This window comes from Rhinolophus sinicus, chromosome X (assembly GCF_036562045.2).
Source record: "Rhinolophus sinicus isolate RSC01 chromosome X, ASM3656204v1, whole genome shotgun sequence".
NCBI classification, from domain to species: domain Eukaryota; kingdom Metazoa; phylum Chordata; class Mammalia; order Chiroptera; family Rhinolophidae; genus Rhinolophus; species Rhinolophus sinicus.
The window spans coordinates 86,367,650-86,380,269 of NC_133768.1; the positions used below are offsets into that span (position 1 = coordinate 86,367,650).

The following is a 12,620-nucleotide window of genomic DNA, read 5'->3' on the forward strand; positions in this document are numbered from 1 at the left end:
TCATCTAATGTGTCATTTAGGGCTACTATTTCGTTATTTATTTTCTGTTTGGATGATCTATCCATAGCTGTCAATGATGTATTTAAGTCCCCTAGTATAATTGTGTTTTGGTCAATTTCTCCCTTTAGTTCTGTTAGTAGTTGCTTGGTGTATTTTGGTGCTCCCTGATTGGGGGCATAAATATTGATGACTGTTATGTCTTCTTGTTGTACAGTCCCTTCACCATTATGAAATGTCCATCTTTGTCTCTTGTTATCTTTTTCACCTTGAAGTCTGTTTCATCTGATATCATTATGGCTACACCTGATTTTCTCTGGGTACCATTTGCTTGGAGTGTCAATTTCCACCCTTTCACTTTGAGTCTGTGCTTGTCCTTGTAGCTGAGATGTGTCTCTTGGAGACAGCATATGGTTGGGTTTAGTTTTTGATCCAATCTGCTACTCTGTGCCTTTTTATTGGTGAGTTCAGTCCATTTACATTTAGGGTGATTATTGATATGTGAGGATTTCCTGTCATTCTATCTTTAGTTTTCTGGTAAGGCTGTGTCTCCATTGTTTCTCTGCCTTTTTGTTGCTGTCTATTATTTCTGTGTGGTAGTATTCTATGATGATTCCCTCTGTTTCTTCTTTTATTTCAGTATATATTTCAGTTCTGGGTTAATTTGAGTGGTTACCCTTAAGTTTATGTAAAAGAAAGTTTGATATTTAGAGTATTCCATTTTTTTCAGCACGCTTACTTTCTCCATTCCCATATTCCGGTTCAGGCCTTCACTCTCCGCTTTTTGAGTTTTGGTTGCCACAAATTGTCCCTGCTGATGGTTGTCGAATAGCCTCCTTTAGTATTTCTTGTAGTGCAAGTCATTTATTAGAAAATTCCCTCAGCTTCTGTATGTCAGGAAAGATCTTTATTCTTCCTTCATATCTAAAGGATATCTTTGCTGGATATATTATTCTTGGCTCATGATTTCTCTCTTTCAATAGTTTGAATATTTGGTTTACTCCCTCCTGGCTTGTAGAGTTTCTGCTGGAAAATCTGATGATAATCTAATGGGCTTTTCTTCGTAAGTTACCATCTTCTTTTCCCTGGCTGCTTTGAGGATTATTTCTTTGTCGTTGATTTTAGACAGCTTCAATGCAATGTGCCTTGGAGAAGGCCTGTTGGGATTGAGGTAACTAGGTGTTCTATTTGCTTCTTGGATTCGAGGGTCCAGTTCTGTCCACAAATTTGGGAAGTTCTCATCGACAATTTGTTTGAATATATTCTCTGTTCCTTCTCTCTTTCTTCTCCTTCTGGTATGCCCATTATTCTTATATTGCTCTTTCTGATGGAGTCAGAAAGTTCTTGTAAGTTCTTTCATTTCTTTTAAGTCTCAGTCTCTTTCTTCTTCCATCTGTGTAATTTCCAGGTTTCTATCTTCGATGTCACTGATTCTTTCCTCCATCTGGTCAACTCTACTACCTAAGCTGGTTATTTCATTCTTAATTTCTTCTATTGAGTTCTTAATCTCCAGAAATTCTATTTGGTTCTTTTTAAAATTTCAATCTCTTTCGTAAAATGCTCATGCTGTTCTTTGATTGTGTTTCTGAGTTCATTTAACTGCCTATCTGTGTTTTCTTGCATCTCGTTGAGTTTTTTCAGAACTGCAATCTTGAATTCTCTGTCATTTAAGTCACACATTTCTGTATCTTTAAGTGCCTTTTCTGGAGATTTTTCAGTTTCTTTCTGAGCTATCTTGTTGCCTTGGATATTCATGGCAATTACTGATTTACTATTTCTCTCCCTAGTCATCTACAGGAGTGGCTTGTGCAACATGTTGATAGGAAGTGGTCTTTCTTTTGTTCTCCAGTACTCGTTGGTAGAATTTTTTATTTTTACTCCAACTGCTGCTTAGTTTTCTTCTCCCACACGGTAGCGCTATGTTTTCTTTGCACTATTCCAGCTTCTCACACAATGGGGGGATTCCCTGGGATACAGGCTTCTCCTCTATTAATAGTTCATGTAGGTCACAGGGTGCAGGTCTAGTGTCCCGTTGGGTATGCAGAGAGCTGTTGATGTTCCAAAGCTCTTCCAGCTCCAGATTCAGAGCCGGTATATTTCAGCAGTTCTGTTTCCTCCTGCAGGGATCCGCCCAGATAGGTGGGGCTAGGGGCGGGGTGAGTTGTGAGAGGTGGCCCAGAGCAATGGCCGCGACCACCACCACAGCCAGTCCTGCTTCCACAGCTGCCACCCCTTTGCCGGAACTAGTTGGGCTGTGAATTTGTGTCTGCGGTCCACAGTTCTCATAACAGCAAATATTCTATTCTTTTGATCTGACACTGCTACTGTTCTGCTTCTAGCACCGGGCAGGTGGGGGTGGGGCAAGCTCTGGGAGGATAGTCAGGGGGCGGCTAGTCTCAGTGCCTAAGGCTTCTGTTCTCTGCTCGGCAGTGAGGGCTTACACCACCGTTTTCAGCCTTCTTCCCTCAGTCTTTTCTCCGAGGTCTCTGCCGTGAGCGTTGTGTTCAGCCATGTTTTATGCTGCCCCTCTGCCCTGTGGGCCATAAGCGGAGCCCTAGCAGTCCAAGTTCTTCCCTCTCCCGCAGCTCGGTAGTTTCAGGAAGCAGTGAGCTCGGAGCACTGAGCTAGGTCTGCGTCCTGCGCCCGCGCGGCTCCGTCTCCGCACTTCTCCCTTCCCTCCTCCCCCCGCTTGCGCGAATCTCCCACCTATAGGTGGTTTCGGTAGTGGGCCTCTTCGTCTTGCCTGTCTGCTGTGCAGGGAGTCCTTTGTGGAGTTTTTGTTGTTCGATTCGTTTTAAATTCCAGGAGAGGTTTACATAGGCTCACCTCACGCTGCCATTTTTCCACCGGAAGTCCATTTGCTTCTAAATACATAATCATCTTACTTGATTTTATGACTCTGAAGTGCTAAGTTTCTTGGATATATATATATATATATATATATATATATATGTAATTGTAATAATTTTAATATTATATATATATATATATATATATATATATATATATATATACATTTAAATAAAGGAGACTGAAATTCTGAAGTTTTGCTGTAACCTCACATCTCAGTCTGCAAAATCTTACAAAGAGCTCTGGGATCCAATGCTGGGATAAGTCTCATATAACAGTATTATTATCCATGGACATGGCAAGGTACAATCTGGATGTAGTTCCTAAACCAGGTTCTTTCTGGTGAATGTCGAATTCTTTTACAACTACCTCTATTGCTATCTGTATTCTAATTTCCCTGTTGTTCAGGGAAATGTATTTATGGGGACAGATTAATGCAGCAGATGAGGAGATGCATGGACTGGATGTAAAAGTATTCTGCAAGGAAGATGATTCAAACACAACTCAGTTTAGGGAAAATCGATTTTTAAAATAAATGAAATTTCAGGATGTTAATATGATTTATTTCACTTAATGGATGTGGTGCAGGATGGGCCAGAGGTAACAAATCCCTTGCCTGCTCAGGCTGAGCAGGATATCACATTTCCCAGCAGTTTGCCTCCTTTACCTTGAAGGGGACCCTGACTTTATATGAAAAAAATAACCACCAGACACTGGAGAAAAGTAACTCTTGTTGCTTTATCTCCAAAAGAAGTCTATCATTTTTTTTGATGTTTTTCTTTCAAGCTAGAAGGTCTGGGGTGAATGTGACAGGTAGTTTTCTGGAACATTTGACATCCATCATCTTACCAATTGAACCTTTGAATGAACCTCATTTTGTTCCTGAACAATTAGTGGTTTATGAACTGCTGCCCAAGCACATTTTCAAATTGCAATCACACCTTTGTGTGGTTTTTCAAAGAGGAGCCTTACTTCCCACCGCACAATAGGGGTTTCTATATTGTGTGACTATCTGAACCTGATATTCTGTTTTTTTGTTTTTTGTTTTGTTTTTTTTTTTTTTTTTTTACAGGAGCAGATTTTATTTTCCAAAGATGACTCTAACAGTACCTCCTATCCCACATACCTCTCTGCCATATGATCTTGCTACTCTGTAAAGAGAAAGAGCTGTGGTATTGAGACAGGTTAGTTAGTATAATTGCTAGGTAGATAGGGGGGTCCCTGTTGGAATAAACAAAAGACAGACATATCCTAAAAATTCAGGTTTTGAAATCACTCCTTCGCTCCAGGACATAATGTAACAAGGCCCTGAAATTAATCATCCAATTCCTTTTGGTCTGACAAATGGAGCAGATCTGGTAGATAAGAGTGGGTTACTTTGCTAATTCCTTTAGGATGGGCAAGCAGAACAAACCTGGTAGACGAATTTCATTAGAAGGCGCCAGTTGCCTTCTTCAAACAGCTCCCCTTACCCAAGCAGGCAAGGGAAGGTATAAAAATAAGAGCTTTTGCCTCAGTCACAGGCACCCCCCATTTGGGACCCCCTTCTGCTGGGAGCTGCAACCTCTTCTCCTGCTTCTAATAAACTACCCTCTTTTTAAAACTTTTTGCCTCTCCCTGGTCCATTTTTCACGAGACACGATCCCGGCCCACACTCAGAAACTGCTAGCAGATCCAACATCCCCTACATCGGTATCCTTACTTGCCATTGTTCTGAAAGGTCAGTTCTACCAGGATAAATAAGTGATTCAGTCCAAAAGTCTTGAGGTACTTGAGGACATCAGAGAGGCTATTCTTTACATATATGCTTATAAATGGGTCACTGCATATTTGGCCCAGGAAGAGAGAAAGTTACATCTCATGTATTACATCGTTAGCTTATCCCTTGAAAGCTACCAGAAGTGAAGGGGCACCCTCTCTGAAATAATAAAGTCAGTAAGGAAAAAGAATTTTCCTTGTCAAAATTGGATCCACACCTATCTTTTGGGAGCATATTCATTCCACTAAATTGGATATGCCTAATGGGGGAAACTGAGTATAAAAAAAAATAACTGAGGATGGGGAGAGCAGGTAAGAATGAATCACTTAAACAACCTCCTCCCTCCTCTACACTTTCCTTGCCTAGAGGCCAGCCAGTTGTCCTGCACCACCCACACTTTCCAGTACAGTAGAGTTGATTATTTGTTTCTTTTTGTCAGCACTGAAACAAGGAGTCATGTCCTGCCAAGGTGGCTCCACTGAGTGGGACAATGATTTATAGATTAATCATTTTAAGGAACAAGGCAGCATAGCATGATGTAGTGGGAAAAGTGCTGTGCTAGGTGAAGACCTGCATTTTAGTGCTTGCCTCTGAGCCTTAATTGCTGTTTGAGTTTGGGCAAATCACTTAAACTCTCTGGGCCTTAGTCTCTGAGTCTGTAAATTGGGAATAACAAAAATTGATGGTTGTCGTGATCAAATAAAATCCTGGCTCTGAAAGCATTTCATTAACTCCAAGGCATTAACATACGTAAAGGATTGTTATTGTTGTCAGATTTCTAGTGACATGCACAGTAGCACCACCTAGTCAGTAAAATGCTCCATTCTCCAGTCCTAGGACCTCAGAAAGTACCCTAGGGGTCACATAAAAGAGAAAGCCCTGAATTTTTTGCCCTTATATGCCATTCTACAAATCTTCTCAACTTCACAACAGGATGGGAAATGGGTCAATTATAAATAGTGTTAACTAAATAACACTTCATTCTACTCCTTAACTATAAAGAGCCCCCAAATGTTTAATGACCATTAGTTTCTCAACGTTAAGAACAACTTGGGATATGAGGTATCAATTACATTTTCTAGTCTCTTTCCATTATCTGTGCATATGGAGGGGAGAAAACAGAGTTAGTTGTCTTAAAAAGTGAAAAATCCAAAAGCCACATAGTATAGGATGGGTTATCCTAAAGCATGGAAAATCCCAAAGTCACATAGTGTATAATTTGGTTTATAATGTTTTATCGATGCTATAAGCTGGGGGAGGCACTAAGAGATCACTTATGTGATACAATTTTTCTGTTTTGAATCCATGAGGTTGATAAGCCATATGATTCTTACTTTTCTCTAGTACAGCACAGGTGAAGAAAATAAAGGCATTTCTTTTTAAAAAAATAAATTTTATTGGGGAATATTGAGGGACAGTGTGTCTCCAGAGCCCATCAGCTCCAAGTCGTTGTCCTTCAATCTAGTTATGGAGGGTGCAGCTCAGCTCCAAGTCCAGTCTGTCTTCAACCTTTATCTGCAGGGGAGCTAGCCCACCATCCCATGCGGGAATCGAACCAGCAATCCTATTGTTCAGAGCTCGCACTCTAACCAACTGATCCATCCGGCCACCCCAATAAAGGCATTTCTTAAGTCATTTGTAAAACTGGGTATCAAATCCAGGTCATTTAATTTCCTCATCCAGGGTTCTACTGAGGAGATGCCATTTCTAGAACTCTGATAGAAACCCTCACTGTTATCTGCACAGAGAAGTCTGACTATTTGGACTGGTTTCAGTTTTCAGTTTGGTGGCATATCTGGTAAATATTCTATTAGAGACCAGTCAACAGAATCAAAACATACAAATTGACTTGGGCATGTAGAAAACCTTAGTAGTTGTTATGAAAAACACCTACTGAAGTCTGTGTCTTAGTGTCACCAATAGAACTGATTGAAAATTGAGCATTGTTATAGATTATTTGATCTATATAAAGAAGCCATGGGACTGGTTTGACTGCTTCTTGTTGGAATCAGGTGGTTGTTTGGTGTTGCATTTCCGCAGCCTAAAGGTTACTACATTGTTACTGTGACTGAATTTTTACTGTGAGTGAAGAAAATGCAAGTATTCCAGGTATCGCTGGCATGACCCAGGTGTTCAAAGTAGGCTTGGCCTCAATAATAAGTGATTATTTCCCTTACGGTGGTAGTTGCTCTGGGGCTGATATTGAATGTTACTATATTTGGAAAGTTGGTCATGTCATCCTAACATTGGTTAAAGTTTAAGAAGGGACAGACAGACAGAGTTCTCTGGTGTTTGTAGGCTTTCTGTGCTGCACAAAGGCAATTTGGACTGAGAGATCTCTGGTTAACTGTGGTAAACTGTGCTTGGTAAGGACTTGAAAACTCTCAAATCTTTAATTTCCTTCCAGCAGCTCTGTCTGAGCACCACTAGCTCAACCTCAACATTAGTCCTTTACCCCTCTGGCCCTTTATATGTATTCATGGAAATGATATCATACACTGACTTTTTCCTTTATCTTGCCTTTGTCCAAATGTCACCTTATGTCTCTCATCCTTCTGTGTGTGCCTGCCTGGTCTTTCCAAATAAAGTATAAACTACTCAAAAGCAGGAACCTGTGTCACCCCGATGGACCTGATAACCATCTTCAGGGCATGCTGTGAGGGATTCTGGAGGGACTCCTGACTAAATACATTTCTCCACCCGGACTCTTTTGGTGCCCAAAATTGCTACTACCAGTATTACCATGCTTTCCCGAAAATAAGACCTAGCTGGACAATCAGCTCTAATGCGTCTTTTTTTTTTTTTAATTTTATTTTATTAAATTTATTGGGGTGACAATTGTTAGTAAAATTACATAGATTTCAGGTGTACAATTCTGTATTACATCATCTATAAATCCCATTGTGTGTTCATCACCCAGAGTCAGTTCTCCTTCCATCACCATATATTCGATCCCCCTTACCCTCATCTCCCACCCCCCACACCCCGCCCTTTTTTTAGAGCAAAAATTAATATAAGACCCAGTCTTATTTTACTACAAGACTGGGTCTTTAATATGATATGATATGATATGATATGATATGATATATGATATGATATAATATAATATGGGGTCTTATATTAATGTTTGCTCCAAAAGACGCATTAGAGCTGATTTTCCGGCTAGGTCTTATTTTCGGGGAAACACAGTAGAACACGTTAGCTAACTAATGCCAAAGAAAGCTCCTTTTACAATATTCACTTAAGGATCTTGAATCATTATCAACCATTATCACTCTCTCTTGAATTAGTATATCATATAAACTAGTCAGTCACCTAGAAAAGCTTTGGAGAAATGGGACTTCAAATTAGGGAGGCACTGCAGTTTTCAAAAATAAAATGAAAGTTCTATATCTTGTATAAGGTAAAACCTTACCCTCAGTCTCCTTTCAAAAGCTGAAATGTTGCCTTTGTTTTGCTCCTTCCGTTGCCGCCATTCAATGAGATTTGTGCTGTGCTCTCCAGGCAGTGAGATGTTGCATTTGCCCAAGGTGGGGTTGACTGCCCCAACCAAGATGTGGGGCTCTGAGCTGAGTCCGATCTCCATCCCGCTGGCAAAGGTGACACGTAGGGAACCGTCTGGACTCACCCGATAGGTACTTTGGGTATTTTCTGTAGAGAGAGGAGAAAAGGAGTAAGAGGAGGGTAAAAAGGAAAGCACAGGAAGCACAGAAGAGACAAGTTTACCTTTAGGTGGCAAGTTTGGGAAAGGATAAGCAGGTGGGGTGCCATGGACCCAACTGCCTTCTGGGCTAGACAGCCACTCTGACAGGCAGATGAGCCCTCTGTCCATTTGGGTCGTGTTATTTTCACAGCTGGGGTATCTTGTTTCTTGGATAAAAGACTCCTGTCTAATGCTGCAGGCTGTTTTTATTTTTTCCTCATCTTTAAAGAATTCCCTCACAAACTCCCTTTCTGACTTGGTAGATCAGCCTCCTCAGTTTGATATGCTGGGAGTTAGCATAAGTAGAGTATCAAGTTCAACTCAGCATCCTTACTGCCTGGGGACACCCACACAGTTGCTGTACCCAATAAAACAATAACACTGACAAAGGTTGCCACTGATCCTTGTAAAGTGAATATGAACATTGGACAGTTCTGTGTCTGGCCCCATAACCTAACAACAGAATCAGTCTTTAATGACTGGGCAGAGAGAAACAGTTTCTCTGTGTCCACCTCCCTTTTAGTTTCAAAAACATTCCTTCCAATTCCAACATTCTTTCCTTCCTTCCTTCTTTTCTTTTCCCCCTCCCTCCCTTCCTTCTTTTGTTTTCTTCCATTCTTTCTTACTTTCCTCTCTTTGAATAGAATGATCTTTTAATTCTCTCATTTCACTTATATTCTTGCTCAGTGTGTATCCTATTTTATCCTTTTTATTCAACCATATCAGCATGACTCTTGAATGCTAATCTCAGATGGGGCACAGACTCCATTTCTTTGCTATAACCCCTTCAGAGCCTAAAAGAGCTTTACACACAGCTGAGTGCTGGGAAATGACTTGATGGAAGAGAGGATTTGGCAGTGATGTAACCTGATGACTCCCACAGAGATGTGGCTCAAGGTTGCTATGTGAAATTGTGTAAGGAGTGATTTTGTCTGAGTTTCAGCCTCCATAGCTGAAAAATAGGGAGAAGAAGCCATCTTCTCAGCCAGAAGTGAATTCTATTTATTAATAGATTGCAGAGGTTTTGAGGGTAGATGTCAAGATAGGTGCTAAAAGTCAGGCAAAATTGGAAATATTCTTACCTTGTTTTAAAATATATATGGTACTGGTGGCTGTCAAGTTCGTTGACATGAGGACATTTTCATGGTTGGAAGTATCTAGCTCCACTTTTGTCAGCTTCTCCAGGTCACTGTGAAAGCTGCTGACCTCTCCAGTGGGAAATGTTGCGTTGGTTAGATGTCCCTCTGGGTCATACCTGAGGAATGGAACCAATGCCAACTTTGAAGCCTCTTGGCAGTGATAACAGGCCTTTGAAAATAAAAATCACCTGGAAGCTAATGCAGTTTAACTTTGAGTGATAACAAGTATTATTAACCTTATTCAATAAAAAGAAAAAGGTCAAAGAGATGATTAATCAAACAAAGGTATTTTTTGCAGCTTATGAATTCTTGATGACTTCCTTGAGCTGTGCTGTTTTACAGAAAAAAATATATCTGGTAATGAAACACCAGAGTGGAAAACTGATTTATGAATCATGTCTTGCTGTGTGCAGTGTTGCAGGGCAGCCTCCATTTGCAATTTGGGGCGATCCCATTAGATGCGATGGATGACAGAATCCAGCAGAGGGTAGTATTGGCAAAGGAAATGGAGGCACAAATGAGAGCCTAAAGCCTGAGAAGGCCAATGACTTTGCATTGTGATAGGAAAATTATATTTGCTGCTGTTTAAATTGCCAAATTTGAAATGAATGAATCATTCTTCCAACAAAATGAACAAGCACAGACGATAATGGAAACGTTCATTAAAGCATTCGGCGGCACCCTAATCTCAGTGTCCTTAAATTTTTAAAAAATATTTTTAGAGTATAACACATAATGTATTGTAATTTGCTTATATGAGTAAGAAACAAACAAAAAAAAAATACAAGGGATAACAGGCAATAACCTATATCAAGAAATATAGTCTTGTGGGTTTACTTTTTAAAAGAGTGAGAATTATTGTCCTCCAAATGAAAACTGCTTTCCTGAAGGCTTTTGAAGTGGAGTTGTTCTGTTATTGCCAGTAGAACCATGAAAAATAAACACTTCATTAAAAGTAAAGACATGCACTTGGAAACCCATCACTGTTTTCAAACTGCAAATTATAAAATATTTAAGCACTTTTATTTGCTTTTAAAATGTTTAAAAATATATATTCTTTTTTACCTAAAGTGAACAGGATACAGCCTGGACACAATGGTGCAGTCTGGCTCTGCTACCTCCTCCCCCAACAATTATACAAAATGGTATAGTGATTCAGTATTAATCCACTAGATTTTAAAGACCTCAACCTAGATAGTTGCTCAAATTTTAAAACAGACTAGCCTTTGTTAGGTTTAGGGAAAGCGGTTGGACCTTATTTTATCAAACAGAACTGAACTTGAGGCTATAATACTGTCTCAAATTCAGTTCTGTGTGTACACAAGCTTGTGTGCACATACACACACACTATCAATTAAAACAAACATGTATACAAATAAAAATAATCAAATCGGTCATTTGACAATATAGGTATGCCAAGCCCTAGTTGTTTAATTGGGTGTATCCTTTGTTTAAGTGGATTTCAGTCAAAATGGTTGTTGGTGTGTTGCTACTATACATGTAAGGCCTCATTATTAAAGAAAGGTGAAAAGCTGCTGCTTGTACCTGAGGTTGATGGCAAAATCCTCCTGCCTGCTCAGCCTTTTTGACCTTGGCCTACTCTAGGGCTCTGTGGCTGCAAGAAGCAGGCCCCTGATGAGAAAGGGACATGGAATGTTTAGCACAGTCAAACCTTATATGCTTGGTCTTCCTTCCAAGAGAGGAAAACAGCATCCAGCCAGCCTTGATTCTCCTAAGGTACTAAGCTGCTTTTCCCTGTAGGGAGGAATTTCAAGGCAGCAGACAGAAGGAAGCTGCTGTAGGCCTGCCTCATGAAGAAGGTTGTGGCCCCACAGCTTGGATTATGAAGGCAGTTCCTCCCTTTCACATCCATTGCCAGCATCTCTAGTGTCCTTTTCCTGATTTCTAAGGGGTTTCCTCAACCTTTGGAAAGGTCACTCTTCAACATTTCTCCAGGAAATCCGACCTAAAATGTTATGCATGCAGGTTCCCAAACGGCTTTGTAGCCTGGAGCAGTTTTCTGCTTTCCCAGTCACCCAACCCCTTGTTTGAAACTCATAGACACAGACAATAGTTTAGTGGTTACCAGAGGGTAAGGGGGGTTGGGGGTGGGAGATGAGGGTAACGGGGATCAAATATATGGTGATAGAAGGAGAACTGACTCTGGGTGGTGAACACTCAATGGGATTTATAGATGATGTAATACAGAATTGTACACCTGAAATCTATGTAATTTTACTAACAATTGTCCCCCCAATAAATTAAAAAAAACAGAACAAAAAAAACACACACAAAAAAACAAGGTTTCATCTAAAGGTGAGGGCAGTGGTTTGGTGTACTCTTCAGGGCAAGATCAGATGCCAGCTAAGCCATCCATGAGCGAAGGTATAGAGCCAAAAATTCCAACGAACCTTAGCAGTGGCCTGTGGATAAATTTGGTTTCCTACTCACCTCCTCTCCCCAACATTTTAAGCTCAGTTGCTGGTGCTCTTTGTCTGAGATTATACATTTCAAAGCTTATGACCAAGGGCACAGCCATGTTCTTACATATTCTATTCTTAACCTCACCCCCCAATTGACAGGAGTACATTTGAAAAGGAAATCTAAACAATCCTGGATAAAACTGTAATTATCTGGGTAGATCTAACTGGGAGGCTGCTGCCTAGTCCTTTTCTGGTGAGGGAAGAAATGGTGTGGGGATCAGACAGAATTTCCTCCCATAGTACTGCCCGGTCCCTGAGTAACTAGAAAGTTATACTGCCTGATTTCCTTTCTGTGGCTGGATAGACATCCTTATTTGAAAGGGCACATTTGATTTTAACTCTATCATAAACAAAGCACTCTGCCTTGAGGGCATTATGCTAAGTGAAATAATTCAGGCAGAAAAAGACAAATGCTACATAATGTTACTTACATGTGGAATCCAAAACAAATAAACAACGCCCTCCCAAAACCTGCACACACCAAACTCATAGAAAAAGAGATCAGAAGATGGTGGAGTAGGTAAATACTGTGCTCACCTACTCTCACGACCACATCAAAATTACAACTAAACTACAGAGCAACCAGCATTGAAAACACCTGAAGTCTAACTGAAGTCCTACAACTAAGGACATATAGAAACCACTTTGAGACTGATAAGAGGGTCGGAGACATGGAACAGGCTAGTCCC

At 40.4% G+C, this 12,620-nt stretch overlaps 1 protein-coding gene across 13 annotated transcripts in view; it reads right to left on the reverse strand.

Moving 5' to 3' along the window:
* Positions 1 to 12,620, reverse strand: part of TENM1 (teneurin transmembrane protein 1) — a 1,181,603-nt gene that overhangs the window by 24,833 nt on the left and 1,144,150 nt on the right. For all 13 annotated transcript variants that reach the window (XM_074324280.1, XM_074324286.1, XM_074324287.1 and 10 more), the window contains 2 exons: positions 9,392 to 9,564; positions 8,022 to 8,257 (listed from right to left, as the gene is read on the reverse strand). In XM_074324280.1, the coding sequence (XP_074180381.1) occupies positions 8,022 to 8,257; positions 9,392 to 9,564 (409 nt within the window). The remainder of the gene's footprint in view (positions 1 to 8,021; positions 8,258 to 9,391; positions 9,565 to 12,620) is intronic.